Source organism: Rhea americana, unplaced genomic scaffold (assembly GCF_003343005.1).
Source record: "Rhea americana isolate MKP2758 unplaced genomic scaffold, rheAme1 scaffold_2, whole genome shotgun sequence".
NCBI classification, from domain to species: domain Eukaryota; kingdom Metazoa; phylum Chordata; class Aves; order Rheiformes; family Rheidae; genus Rhea; species Rhea americana.
Window position 1 is genome coordinate 4,728,718 of NW_028186149.1, and position 15,431 is coordinate 4,744,148.

The following is a 15,431-nucleotide window of genomic DNA, read 5'->3' on the forward strand; positions in this document are numbered from 1 at the left end:
GCGCGTCTCTCGCCGGCGGCCCGCGGCGAGCCCAGCGTCTCCTGCGCGCGCCCCGCTCGGCTGCCGGGCGGCRCGGCTCCTCCGCCAGCCGCGCATCTGCCACGCCGTGCTCCCGTTGCGTTTGCACAGGCTGAGATGCCACCGAGAGCTTCGTGTAGTCGCCTATTTTAAATACTTGGTTTCTGATCCAAACTCCACCGATACCACGTAGTAGGCTTGGCTCAGGCCTTGCTGCTTGGAAGTGACATCCCAAAAAGCTAGATACTCCAATCTCATCCAGACATACATCCTTGGCACGTGACCCGGGTTAGCACTGATTTCAAGGTACTGCTGCACTGACGGGGAAGCTGGGCTCACCTCGCTGCTCTCACTTCTCATGCATTTCCAGACCTTTCCCACTTTTTTGATCCTCCTGCTGTGGTATGCTTGCAAATGTTTGGAGTTCGCCAGCCTTCTTAGTGCGCTCTGAATTTTAGGCTCTAGACATTTTTAAGTGAAACTTCAACTTGGAGTTTATGAAGGAAACCCCCATTTATGGCAGAGCTTGTCCAAAGGCGAGGACATTACCCTCCCCGCTTGGGGGTCCAATGAGAGTTGAAAAAAAAAGAATCTCACGCAGCTTTAGAAAAGACCTCTTCTTCCTTTCCAAATCTTTTTTTTTTTTTCCTTTCTTTTTTTTTTTCTTTTCCCTTTGAGGGGTGGAGGAGGGAGGGCAATGTTGTGGGAGGGAAGAAGCCCGAATGAACTAAAATGTTAAGAAAACATCCAAAGAAGAAAAAGAAAAGGCGGCATGTTCTGTTTTTGTTTGGCCCTCATAGACGCTGGAGCTGGTGTCAGCCCCCGGTGAAGTAAGTTTATCCCCCAGTGCAGCCACCCCCCAGCTCTAGCTGCTGCCACAGGGACCTCTCCATCCCCTGGGGCCTGATCCAGCTCCCACTGAAACCAGCTGGTTTCCTACCAACTTTATGGGGGTGGATTTGGACCTCTGGTGGCTGAAAAGCACCTCTGTCCACGGGTGCTTGCTTGCCGGGATTAAACTGAGCGTGCACTTTACTGCTGCTCGTGAGGCCCACGCCAGCCCCGCCACGCGTGGAAGGGCTCTCGCTGCAAGAGGCAGAGCCCGGGGGACTCCGGGAGCAGGAGCCCCGCGCTGCGGGAGCCTGGCCGAGCTCGCGAACGGTGCGTGCTGGCGCGCTCGAGCCGGGCAGTCGGCTCGGTTCACGTAGCAGTGGTGTTGGCGCTGCCCGAGGAAGGCTCGGGCGCCGCTGCCCGCAGAAGCGGGGCTGCCGGGGGAGGCCGGCTGCGGCCCGTGGCGCCCGATGCGTGGAGTGCCGGCAAAGAGCTCCGCGCTCTTGCCTTCACCTGAGCGATCCCCGGTTAAAAATAAAATTAAATGGTGTTGCTGCTCAGTGACTGACCAGTCGCCAATCAGTCTGCTGGCGCTGGCTGTTGCTTTCGTAACGCCTGCTCATAAACGCAGGTTCTCTGGGTCTGCAGCCAGCTGTTGGTTCCCAGTCAGTCCCAGGAGCGCCCCATGCCGCTCGGACTAGCGTACGAGAGGCTTGCTGTATCAAAGCAGCCATAAAAGTGAAGGAAAACAAAGCTTGAGAAAATAAACAAGCTGCACCTCTGATTGGCAATCCCTTCTACTTCATTGCCTTGCAGTTGTGCTAATCGTTAGGACTCTTGAAATGTTTCCAAAGCAGAGGAAATGAAGTTGCTGAGATGGGAAAGGATATGAAATTTCCTGACCAGACTAAGGCACAGGTGCCCGGTATCTGTGATGTTATGAAATATTTACCAAGGGAAATGATGCTGCTGGATTTTTTGCGTGCCTCTAAAATTGTTGTGTCCCCCACCACAAAAAAAGTGTCATTATGTGTTCCTTAGTGCCGGCAGCGATGAGAAGATGCGGAGGGCTGAACAGCTGTGAGTCTCTGTAAAGCACTTTGGCATCTGATGCCCCCTCCCCCATCTGCGCAGATTTAACGGCGAAGGCTCTCTAAGGAGAAAGCCACATATGAAAAAAGGATCACTTTGATGGAATGAAACTATAACCAGCTACTAAATCAATTGAGTTAGGAAATTCCCATTCATTCCTCCATTCATCCAGAACCATATCTCCTGTGGGAAGCCATTATTATTTGGATGTTAAAATCCTCTTCCTGTAACAAAAAACATTTCTGGAGCTGCAAAAGTACAAAAACATTGTTTATTAAATCCATGGGAAAATAATTCCACCTCCAAAGAGCTGAACGCGAGGCCACTGGCTGGCCACTGGCTGAAGCTCTTCCTCGTGCAGCTGGGGAGGCTGCAGACCTGCCTGGTGACATCATGCCGAGGCAAGGGCGAAGGAGCGCTGCAGCTCATCAGCGCGCTCGCACATCATCGCGGAGCAGCTTCAAGAAAGGAAATGAAAAGTTACGTTGTTGCCACCTGTGCTGATTGCTCTTCTGAATTAAAATAACCCCGTTTTTCCCCCCCCCCAGTATATTTTTAGAGAGGATGTTAAAAAAAAAAAGAGGCAGTGAGCGTGCACGAATCCCCAGTGAATTTAAATATCAGTTCTGCTTTCCAAATCCAGGGCTAGCCCCTAGGTAAACATCAGAGGGAATTTGTAGTGCAACAAAACCAAATGTCACTCAGCAGAGAGCTGCAAATGAGGTATTAGTTCTGTGCTGCATTTTAATTAATTACTTTTATATTTATTTATAGAGACACACACAAAGATGGTCGTTTCATACTTCCTCAGTAGTAAATAGCTATGAAAACAGAACATCCTGTCTGTTTTCTCTCTGCTCTAAATTTTGTTTTTATTGCATTGCACATTAGGTTGTTCAGCTTGGTTTTGTAGACATCCCTTTCTGTTGGAATGCTTATCACTCGTATTTTAGAAATTAATTACCTGTATGTTTTGAAATGAACATAAAGTTTCTAACTGTTAGCAAACCAACTGGGACAGATGTCTACATAAGCAAGATATTGTAATTGTTTATTTGCCAAGCTTAATTTACTTTGCTTTAAGTGAAATCTTGGCTCGATTTCAAAACTGATAAGCATCCAAAAATGTTATTGAACTTAGTGCATAGTCTTTTTTGTTTTTTTTTTAAATCAGGTCTTACGTAAAACATAATATATGATTTCCTTCCAACTGCACAGCAACAGAGTTTCAAAGTAACTTGAATTTTTACAAGCTAACATTGGAATTTTTTTGGTCCTTTTTATACTGTTCCGTACAATATCGTATCCCAAAGGGGCTGAACAGTCATGCGCCCTATATGATGGGCCAAATTGCTTCCTTGATTAGTCATAGGTAACTCTGAAGGAGGTCAACGGTGGCTGCACATAATTAACCAAGGGCAGAAACTGAACCTAGCAATTAAGTGATTGCTCGTGTAAAAACGGGGAGCCGTTGTCTTGCAAAGCTCTAAATGTCAGAAGGTCTGTGAGGAGCATGTGTGAGCATGAGGTTGTTGGTGGTACCACGGGGGCAGTGCCTGTTCTTTCAGGAAAATGCCAAGCCTTCCCCATCTTTCATTTGGAAAGGAACAGAATTATCAAGGGACCCTTTGGATGCGGTCTCAGGAGACYGGTGGCACTGCCCGGGCATACTCCCAAGGGCAAAAAGGAGCCGCAGCTGCACCTCGTGCACCGCGAGGCACCTGCCTGCTGGACGCCTCCCGCCGGGCCCCAGCCCGCTGTCGGTGCCTCTGCTCCTGCCCCACGTTGCTGGGGCCTGGGCTGCACCGCAGCTGGTACTGAGTGCCTGCCTCAAACCATTGCACACCAGCTAAATCCAGATTGTTTTCCCAGTTGTGTTTGTTGCTGGCCAAGTCGTTGTACTGATAGGGACCACAGTAAAAGAGGAAGGTTTGCGTTTTCTCTTGCTGGTCGGGCATTACTGCAGTTACTGCAGGGAGTAGATGGCAAACTAAATGTTCACAGTGTTCCGAAATTTTTCAAGTGTTCCCTTCTTCCCTTTCCATTTTGGCACAGTTTTGTTGATAGCACCCAACAGGCCAGATTATTTTACTACTCACAATACCGCATAGCAAATACATGACATACTGTATACTTTTTCTTTTCCTTATTGCAAACCACAAAAGGTAACACTAGGACTCAAACAAAAACAAATTACCTCAGTAACTCCTGGAAAACTCAAGTGGTTAATCAGTTACCTTTTATTTACATATATATGCTTAATGCTGAATTAAGTTGTAAAAACCAAAGGCTGATTTATAGCCTCAGTCAGCCTTAATTAACATTGATTCCAGGGGAATAGTAAATGTGAATAGCCTTCACAATTGAGGCTGAACAATGAACTCACTGGGTGTTGTCCAATTTGTAGCATGATTTACATGGAAGCGAGCCCTTCTTTTTTCTAGGGTTATCCTTTTTTCATCTGGTGTTTAGGATGGGTTATATATAATCCATAGATAGGAACACTTGCTGTCAAATATTCTCCCTGATTTACAGTTAGCCTTTACAATGGTCACTATAAATAAGGGAGAAAAAAACCCAATTTGAGGCTTTGCAGGGATTCCTTGTTCTTGCAATGTGTCATCGCTTGTCCATTTCGTGGCATTTTTACGAAGTGGCCATAATGAAAGTCAGATTAAATGTACAGGATATATACATTTAATCAACAGCCATTGGAGTCAGTAGTGCTGGAAGAGTTATAAAAGCCCCTGTGAATGCAAATTTATTGCAAAAGAATTTGAGTCGTGGTGGTAGGAATATCTGCTGAATGGTACTACCTGACACAGAACACCTAAAACTTTCAAAAGTGAGTTATTTAAGTGTAAGGTTTTGCTTGTAAAGCCGCCAGCTGCTGGATTTCAAGACTTGAAACTGTTCCAAAACATGGGACTAGGTACTTTATATGTGCACTAGAGTAAATACTCTGATTTTACTGCCAATTTAAATGTGCTCAGTTTACAGTAATGAGCTTGTATAGGCAATACCTTGTTTATAGAAAGTGGAACAGGAAGAAACTAACATTAACCATTAACAGTAGCAATTTCTCTTGCCTTCAACTCCGGCTTTATGCCAAATAGATCTTTCCCATGTCCTATCTGAAATATTTGCTATTACTGTTCTTTTTCTAAACACTGTGGGATAAATGGAGCACTCAATAAAATCATACACCTTATAGTTCCAGTCAGCTTGCGGTGCAGCCCTCTTTTGTAATTTCAGGGCACTGCTTACTCCAGTGCTGAAACGTATTTTAGGAACATATACATGTCCTGTGTACTGGCAAATTTGAGGGTCGTTGTTCATCCCAGCAGAATGTAGCTAACACTTTTTTAGTCCTCTCTTTAACAGCAACCATAACAAAATTGCTGTTGCCTCCACTTCTCATGTTCTTTTATTCAACCAAAATGTTTTATTCTTTCAAGACAGAGATCATGCAGGGAATCTATGTGCACATACTGTAACCTTAAACAAACATCCTTCCCTCTCCTTTGGCCGTGTGCTTTCGAAGCTGCAGGCTCTTCTCCCCAGCGCAGCCCCACGCGGTGCGCGCGGAGCGAGCGCCGCTGCAGTCGGTGGACGGACACCAGCAGGTCCTTGTGCACAGGTCAGGCCTCAGGGCTGCTTTGTTTTGGTTACACACAGTCTAAAAGGTGACAGCGAGACACCAGATTTCAACTTTTGTGAGTCACTCAAGATGCTACTGGTGATTCTTTGTTTCTGTTTTTGCTAGTTGGCTCCAAAATGTCCTAACAGAGACCACTGCTTCGTTTTATGGAGCAGCATAAGCAGAGCACAGGCAGACGCAGCCCATGGCCTGAGAAGGTTACAGTGCAAGGACGCAGGCAGGTTCGAGATAATTACAGCATGCAAAGGAAGCGGGCGACAGGAAACGGTGTGTTAAGTTCAGTTACTTTAGAAAGCCAAAACAAAAAAGAACTAAGGAAAAATGGACACTGAAAGGGGTGGGAGGGTGCAGACCAAAGAAAGGCTGAGGCCAGAGGCGGGGGGGCGATGAGGGACCGCGGTGGGGGCTGCTGCGGCAGGCAGGCCAGCAGCAGCGAGGACGGACCGCCAAGGCAGCCTAGGGCCGTGCCCTGCTCCTCGGCCAGCGCCGGCGGCAGGGCGCAGGCCGGCTCTGCCCGCGGGAGCGTCCCGCGGCCCTCCCAGCTCCTGCCCCCAGAGCCTCGGCTTGGGGTGCCATCCCCTGCCGAGACCAGGGGAAGGGCTCAGGTGCCCCCTGCTTTGCCACCCTGCCGACAGGAYGCATCCCTCGCCTCCGCGGGATTCCTGCGTCATCGGTCACAGGTACTTGGGTGCGATCTTAGCCCTGTTCCTGGAGCCCTGGGAGCTGAGCTCCAAACACAGCCGTAAAAGCAAGAGCCCGGGTAGTTGTTGGTTTCTGTGCACAGTTGACTATGTCTTCAGGGTCTTTTTCAGACAGACACAGGCGCGTGCTGCCCKTCTCCTGAGGCAGCCAGACGTGAGTCGGTGCTGAGCCAGCGGCCAGGTCGCTGCAGGTAGCGCGGCACTGAGCCCGAGCTGATACACGCTGCGGAGGTGAGCCCAGCTACGTGGCTTCAGTCGGCACTGCGAATGGGTCGAGTGAGCTCCTGTCTGGCAACAGCCAACTCTGTGGACACATCTTCACCTTAATGTGCAAATGTCAGCGTGCCATCTCTTTAATTTTTCTAAAATGCACGGCCATCCCAGTGCCCTCACCGTGTTCTTTCTTTTACAGCCCCCTTACACTTTTTGGTATTGCAATATTTCATCTTGAGCTTTCTGACTACCAGGGTTTTTTTTGTTGTAGTTGTTGCTAAAAATGCTTTTGTCCTTTTTTCCCCAGTTCAGTCTCTTTCTGTTTCTTTCTTCTTTCCTTATAGACGTGTTGAAGTTTTGGTGATCTTCTTTACTTACACACAGGTTTTGAGGCTGGTGCTTTTTTGTGTTCAGACAAGTTGTACATTTAAGTTACAATATTCAAGTTAAAATTACTTAGTTGGCGGGCTGGTGCTGCTAGCCTCATTGTACTGATCCAACCCTAGAAAAGTCAGCAAAGGCTCTATAATCATACGTACTTTCTTTGAATAGGAGAAAAACAGGTATTACATTCCATTCATTTCCACATGAAAAGCAAGCAACTTTTGGCTACTTCTGTCCTGTTTTGACACATCACATTTTTATCYGAGAAAAACAAACAAAAGAAAAGAACCAGCAATCTGGCGCCATCTCGGCGTAGCCCTCACGGGCAGGCTCGCAGGCTCTCTTCCGTTCGCTGCCTGGGCTTTCGTGGCTGACCTGAGCCGCGTATCAGCGCGCAGGTAACAACTTCTGTAGTGCCCGGCAGCAAGGAGCCTGGAGAGGTGCCAGCGCGCGTTTCTGGACGGGGGGTGACGGTCAGGCTGCCTCGTCGGAGGCACAGACTTTCGTCGCAGCACGTATGGTGGCTTTGTGAGGAAACTGGGCCAGTATTACATACCGATTCCCGTTATGTAGTCCTGGTCTAAAACTGGCTAATTCCCGCTACCTGAATGTCTTTGACGGGAACGGGGACGCCGGCCCCTTCCAAGGGCYGCTCGGCGTCCTGCTCAGCCACGGTGGCCGGGCCTGCGTGGGGCATGGGGCTTGCTTTGCTTTAAGCAGAGAAAGGTCCCTGTCTCTATAAAAACAGCTTAACCCATCTTGCAAAAAGGGCAGTAAACTTTCCTTCTATCTAGGGCTGAACTCCTGGCCCCAATCAAGTCAGTGGTAAAATTCCCATTGATTTCTGTGAGGCCAGGATTTCCCCCTAAGCATTTCAAGTTGTATTTCATGGAATACAATAAAAGAACATTGATACAGGAGCTCCAAGGAACCCATATGGTGCCTGCCCTTTTTGAATGCTTTCATCCTTTGTCTTAAAAAGATTTCAAAGACAGAAAGAGTCTGAATACCAGAAAATTTTTCACTCATTTATTTTCTTAGAGTGATTTATTTCATATTTGCTAATAAATAACTGCATTCTGTTCTTGAGAATCACTCAGTATAAAATTTAACTTACATGTGTGTCGCTACCAGTAAAAATCTACTTTAAATAAACTCATTTGTCATTACCTCTCTCAAGACAGTTGCTGTCAACACCATTAAAATTCAAATTTGATTTGCCCATGACAATTAAAGTGATGTCAACACTGAGAGAATTTAACAGTCTCCATTGTCCCAGGCAGATAAACAAGCTAATTCTGTTCCGCAAGCCTTCAGCGTAGCCATAATCAACTGACAGCCAGATCAACTGGGTGAAAAACAGAGATGTCAGAGATTATTCAGCCTTGACTGGGCTAGATCAGTCACCACATGTTTACTTTCCGAGATGGGTACTGAATGATTAGTCCAAACCCTTGTCTTGATTCCAGCAGTTTCAAGGCTTTTGCTCTGATATCGTTATTTCTTTAGTTTGTTACAGTGTTTGAATTAAATTTGACTGTTAACCAAATTATTTAGTGTCTAATGCTGCTCCTGTAGTGACACTGCCACAGAACACAGAAAGACATCAGGGCTGACCCTGAACTCTTGAAATCTCTAATTTTCAGTCACACATAAATCGGTTTCACCTTTTTGGTATTGGGATCTGCAACCTTTCCCAGAAGTTTGTTGCTATATCCATTACTGTGTGTTTCTGCAGAAGGATTGAGACGTTTTACATTTTTTCTTCCTTTTCTAGATTTTTATCAATAATGAGTGGCAAAATTCCGAAAGTGGGAGAATATTCCCAGTATATAACCCAGCAACGGGAGAGCAGATCTGCGAGATCCAGGAAGCTGACAAGGTAACGCATCCCGTGAATGCTTACAAATAGACCAAAAGCAAAAATTCCAAAATACTGCTGTTGGACAATTCTTGTATTAATTCCAGTTCCAGTACCCATCATGCTACTAAGAGGTTGTACAACAAGCAATTTCATATGCCTGGTAGCGTTTTACTATTACTTACCTCAATGCTTTGTTTTTTTCTTCCTCCTTGACAGGTTGATACCGATAAAGCAGTGAGAGCTGCTCGCCTTGCTTTTTCTCTAGGTTCAGTCTGGAGGAGAATGGACGCATCGGAAAGAGGCCACCTCCTGGATAAGTTAGCAGACTTAGTCGAAAGAGACAGGGCAATTCTTGCCGTAAGTAACACATGAAAATCGATGTCAATTTTACATTCTGAGAGCAAAGTAGTTCATAAATGTTGTAACATGAGCAATATTTGAAATTTAAACTAGCCTGATGACTAAGATGGCTGACTGCTCAAGAACTGATACAAAGATCAAAGTCAACAACAATTTCGATTGACTCAAATGACCTTTACATTGGACATGAGACAAGTAAATGGGTGTGCGTTTGTGTGCACATGTATATGCCTGTTATGAGCACTTGTAACTTTTCTGAAATAAAAAATGGAAGAGTCTGTGAAGTAACTGGTGCAGATATTAATGAAATGACAGGTGAAATGCTTCCTGATACTCAGCTGGTAACGTAAATTCTGTGTATTATGCTATTTAACTCACGTATGAAGCATCTAAACTGTGGCATTGTTAATGTTGTTTTCCGCATGTCAAGTGCTTTGGACTAAGCTGGTGAACATCTTAATTCTAGCTTTGTCAACACTTAAATTATCTTACCACCAGCGTATACTGTAAAATCGCCACGGGGAGAAGGAAGTGCACAGCAAATCAAGTTTACTCTGCCTGTCATTAGATTTGTATTTTTAGAGCCAAGTTCTTTACTGAATTGCACCGCAGGCAATGCCATTAATTGCTCCTGGGGATGTAAATCAGTGCAGAATTAGACCTCCATTCTTCTCTATAGCAATTCATTCGATGGTTAGCATATATTCATGTGTTACACACTGGTGTACTTTGCCCATTCTTAATGATTTCTCTTAGACAGCTATTGAGAGTCAGTTAAGCCACTCAATATCTTAGGACATTTTATTGGATTCTTTTCATTAAATGATCTTAGGAATTCTTAAGAGGATAGCTTATAAGGTACTTTAAAAATAGGAATATTAACTTAAAAATAAGGACATTAGCTTGTTAATTTATGAGCTTCCCTAGAGGAAAGTTTGTTTATTTGATGGCAATAAATAAACTGGCTGTACATTATAGATATCTCAGACCTCAGCAGGAGTCTTGGCAGCCATATAGAGAAATTTTTATATTCACATCAATTATATGAAGAGGGATATGTCCATTCTTCTCTTTATGGATTCAGATCATTATTGTGGGGTTACAAGGAGCCCCTTCTCAGCTGTTATCATTAACATAACAGAACCTACTTTGACAGGCATTTTTATCTTGGCTCCTGATTAAAGCAATTTTACATTTATATATCTGGACCAAACACAGTGGCTATTAGGTCCAAAATACACACACACACACACACACACACACACACACACATGCACGCACGCACGCACTGACACACACACATGGTCATTCCAGAAGGTTTAAAGGAACTAGATTTTTTTGAGGAAGATCTTCTATGTTCACAATTGCCAACCTAAAGCAACAAAGGGGATCAGAGAGTTGCTCTGAACTGTCTAGGTTAAGACTATGCCAAGGAGTATATGGTTTGGTTTTCATTAAAAATCTTTCATGACTGAAGAGCTGTTGGACTATGAATGCTGAAGTGCAATAGTCTAAAAATGCTATTTTGTTTATATGTCTTAACTTTTTGTTGCCCTCTAGACTATGGAATCATTGAACAGTGGCAAACCTTTCCTGCAAGCCTTCTATGTAGATCTTCAAGGAGTAATAAAAACCCTGAGATATTATGCTGGTTGGGCAGACAAAATCCATGGAATGACCATTCCTGTAGGTAAGACAGATTACAAAACATGTGTGCACACAACTCTTCTGATGGCCAAATGGATTAACAGATTACAGAGTAATTTTTTTCTTGTCTAAGTAGAAATCAAAGTTGACTTTCCAGTATATAATGTAAGTCAGCAAGGGCTGGATTAGATCACCTGCCATTGTTCTTGGGGGCCCTACATACATCCAAAAAGTGTTTTGATTCTTCTCCATGTGTCCATTTGAGAAGGAGATAGTTCAATATCTGTATTTTAATATTGTTCCACTCATAAAAATGGATGTGGTATAAGCCTGACAGATATTTTGGAACACATGAAAACACATTGCTGCCTATTTAAGAAAACAGTGTGCCTACAAATATATCTTGTTTATATGTATCTTCTTACTGCCCATCCAAATCATTTCACTTGGGACTCACACTGGATCCAAATTCACTTAAGTCTCAATAGAGTTTGTAATGTTATTATAGAGAGCTGTATGTAGGTATTAGATATATTTTATAATTGCTTTTCAAACTATTCAGTGGGATCAGTTCTGTTATATATAAGAGAGAAAGAAATCATTATGAATGATAAGAAATATGTTATTCAGCTCTTACTTTTTTGGTAAAGAGATTAGAAAAGAAAAAATCCTTACCATCGTTTTTATTCAACAAATCTCTTCCTTCTGCCCCTCCCTCACAGCTGTTTAACAAATGCAGGCAGCATTTTTGATTGTGAACATCTTAATTTGCAATCTGGACTAAATGTACCAACTGCTATAATTACGCAAAATGGCACAACATAGCAAAGAATCATTTTACGCAGGTGCAGTCACTAAGATAAATGTATTCATCTTCTACCTACATAATATTAAATCTTTTGAAAAATGATATGGCAGAACAATATTTGCTCCATACTTTTCAGCTTTATAGTTGCACAAGCATTTTTATTACATATTACTGATGGAGACCAGGAAGGTACATTCACAAGTAAATGAATTTTGCTGTTGTCCTTGTACAGTAGGCTCCTTTACAGTGGCCACATATTTTCATAAAATTACACAATGTATCATCTTTATCTGCAGTACACCAGTTTTCCTCTGCTGTAAGTACAGCAAAGCACAAGACTATCAAAATTAGGTAAGCTGACAAATTGTCAGCTTGAAAATGCGGCTCCTTATTTTCCAGGGAAAAACAGATCATGTAACTCTCACTGCAGTATTATTCATCATGGTGTTTCAACCTGTTAAAAGTGCAGTGTGTAACTGACTGATTTTTATCATCACTAGTATATTTTCACCAAAGAAATGACAATATTAATATATCAGCTGTACACTCTCTTGTAAGGACTTATGAAGATTTCCACAGCCATTAGGCTGAGATTCCTAAATCCTCCTTTTGCTGCTTGCACTTCACATTTAAATGAGTGAAAGTGCAGAGCACACCATAAATTCATATATTCAGCAAATTTCCTGTTCCCTAATCCCTTTCTCCCTCGTCAGTGAATGCCTCCTTCTCACACTGCAAGAACACAGAAGTTACATCAGTCACCAAAAGGCAGTGCCAGCTTAAGGAGAAAAAAATATTCTCTGCTTATTCTTGTCCTTGAAAAGAGTGAAGCAGATGAGAACCCTGGATTTTTCGGTGAAGTGGTCTATGCTGGGGAAGAGGAAGCTACTTTTTCAGCAAGTCTTCTTAAATACAAACTTTAATGCTGGCACAGTTATTGTACAGTATTGTACAATAACAGTTTCTATTCACTGGTTTTTAGGGTATTAATTAGTTCTTCCTCTTGGTTTAATACACCACTTTTTTCCTCTAGTTTCACACCGTAAATCTGTCATTCTCATAGAGCTATCTTAGAGCAAAGGCAGTGTTAAATAGTGGTTCTCTTTACATTCACTTACCGTCAGCTTGGCAAGGGAAACCAAATAATACAACAACGACAAAAAAAAATAAACAAACAATTACATCTCTCTTTCTGTTAAGTGTGCTAATAAATCTGAAACATGCCAATCTTTCATCTTTTTCTGCTGAGGGTCTCTTTTCCTCTAAAATAACAGTAGGCAAGCAACAGACACATGCAGGACAGAAGAACAGTGTTTTTCAGTTGCATTCCTTTTGGTCCCAGAGCTCCTAAGACCTTCAGACTGTCTTAGCTGTCTTTGCTTGCTCCCATTTATAAAGCCTTTGTGTTTTAAATTAAAACAGAAAGAGGCTACAATGGAAGATATTAAACTAACAACTTAAATGCAAGCAGAGATATATCTCTAAATACAACATATATGACACAACTTAAAGAACCAGCATTGCTCTGCTCACCCACTTGTTTGTTGTGTGCTTCTGTACAAGACATTTGACTAACTCATGATTTTTATGCAAATTAAATGTCTGAGCCATGGATTCCTGATGGAAATCTGAGCAAGCACATCTGTGGAAGGTATTGCTGTCCCAAAGTGAGATCCCTGGATAAACAGGGCTTTCTTTCTAATTAARAAATAAAAATCTTTGGGCCAGGTGCTAAGCAGCTGCAAATTGACCCAGCTCTATTAATATCAGTGAGTCCTGAAGAATGCCAATTTACATCAGCTGAGGATATTAAAAAAAAAAAAACCCAACAACTTTTAGAACATTTATTTAGCTTGCATGTGGGATCATACTGACAGATTCATCTCAATCTCCTGCTGGCTGCTAGCTAGCATTGGCAATAGCATTTTAGAATAACAGTGTTATTATCATGAGTTGCATGCATTAAACTTAAAACTCTAAGAAGTTAGCAAGTTGCCTATTTAATTTCTGATCGCAGGGAGCTTTCTATGCTCATTGTTCAATAAAAGTGATTCACTTAATCGAACTTGAGTTATTTTGCCATAGTAACAACTTATTTTATAGTATGGACAAGATGGCTCTTATATGTACCTTTGGCTTGTCCAGAGTCATCTGAAGAATCTGAATAACTTGAAGTCATATGTGTTCACGAGGATGTTATTGGAAAGCAACCTCAAAAGTCCCATCTTAATAATGTCTGTGGATGATGAACTTTAGAAGTAGACGTTAAAAGGGCAACTGTCTGGGCTTTAATAGGCAAAAGTGGGACAAGCAACCCTGAACTGGAGGGATTGCTCTGAGGAGAGAATGCTGCCTCAATGCAGCAGAATAAGCCACCATTTCTCTGACTTGGCAACCATGTTCAGATTATCTGTAACTTTATGTTAGGAAGCATATAGACATGTGGTGATTATTATAGAGTGACAATCTAAAGTCAGATGGTGCTAACATAACTGTGTTACTGTTATGTTGTCACCATCTTTCTGGCTGAGAATCCACCTCTCCACCAAGTACAAACTGGTATTTTTAGCTGACTCTTCTATGTGCTTCTTGAGTATTTGTGCAGTTTTTTCCATATATACTTCTCCATAGTTTTACTTCTACTTCTCTCTGGTCTGACGACTCGCAGTATTGTCTGTGAACCGCTGTTAGTGTCTGTGAAAGATAACCTAGAAAAGCTGATCATCTGAATTGTGGAACAAATATTCTCACCTCCACTGGGAAGCTGTTAAGAATCCACAAACTGAAAAGATGAAAAAAACATTTTGTCAGTGCAGAACAAATTGACAGATCAACCATTTTCTTCCACCTTTTCCTGATGTGAAACTCTCTCTCTCCTCCCTTCCTCCTGTGTTTTCTCTGTTCTGTCCCTTTTCCTGGCTGCAGCACATTGTTACCTTTCTCATAATCATTCTCTTTCTGGCACCCAACTGATGTATTAGCTGCTCTAGCTCAAGTTTCTCTTGAACAAAGCCTGCAAAATAGATGTACAGAAATAAGTAGACCTGAAAATAAGTTATTTCTAATCAAATCCAAGTTGAAGCCTTTACTTAAACCCAGGAAACTTTATGGATTAACCCATTTATTGTTACCAGATGTATGGTACAGGACATTGCTGCAGGTTCCCAAAATGTGCTCTCTGTYGTGACGTTAGGCCCTTCCCTAAGGTTGAACAAGGCTGGCCGCAGCTCCAGACTCACGGGGTGGAGGCCCCACAGCTGCATGGGTGCTCTGACACCGTGGGAGGGACAAGCACATCCCCTGCATTAGACAGCGAGAAGGGGGGGAAAGAAACTGTGATCTGTCCTCCTCTTATTCCCTGCCTCTCTCTGGCCATTTTCTGTCCTGGTGAAGGCTCTCCTGTGACTGACCCCAGGTAACCTTCTCACCATCTCGCACACACTTAGGTGAAATGATTTTCTAAATAAAGAGGTTCATGTTTTTCTGCCTGACCGAGCACTATAGGCCTAGGTGCACATCCAGCTTATGCCTTTACTGTAACCCTTCCTTCATTTTTTTAGTCTCACTAAAAAACATCTGATCTGAATTCAGAGATTGTTGGAGCCTGGGCTGGCTTAGACAGCTAAAAACCTCAACTTAGGTACAAAAGTGCTTTAACTCTACTTTGACAGAAGATGCAGGCCAAGCAGACCGCCAGCGCTGGCCATCGCTGCAAGCAGTGCCCCCCGGAGCGCAGCCCTTTYCTGCCGGTTTCCTTAGCCTGCCGCAGGGCTCAGTGCACGCAGCGGCAGCCGCGGGCCGGCCCAGCGAGTGCTGCGGGAGCGGCAGCGCTGGGCGCGGGGCAGGGCTGCG

The 15,431-nt window shown here is 43.5% G+C and overlaps 1 protein-coding gene across 3 annotated transcripts in view; it reads left to right on the forward strand.

Moving 5' to 3' along the window:
* Positions 1-15,431, forward strand: part of ALDH1A2 (aldehyde dehydrogenase 1 family member A2) — an 83,599-nt gene that overhangs the window by 41,212 nt on the left and 26,956 nt on the right. For all 3 annotated transcript variants that reach the window (XM_085303343.1, XM_085303342.1, XM_085303341.1), the window contains 3 exons: positions 8,678-8,782; positions 8,981-9,121; positions 10,685-10,814. In XM_085303343.1, coding sequence (XP_085159469.1) covers positions 9,047-9,121; positions 10,685-10,814 — 205 coding nt within the window. In that variant the 5' untranslated portion in view covers positions 8,678-8,782; positions 8,981-9,046. The remainder of the gene's footprint in view (positions 1-8,677; positions 8,783-8,980; positions 9,122-10,684; positions 10,815-15,431) is intronic.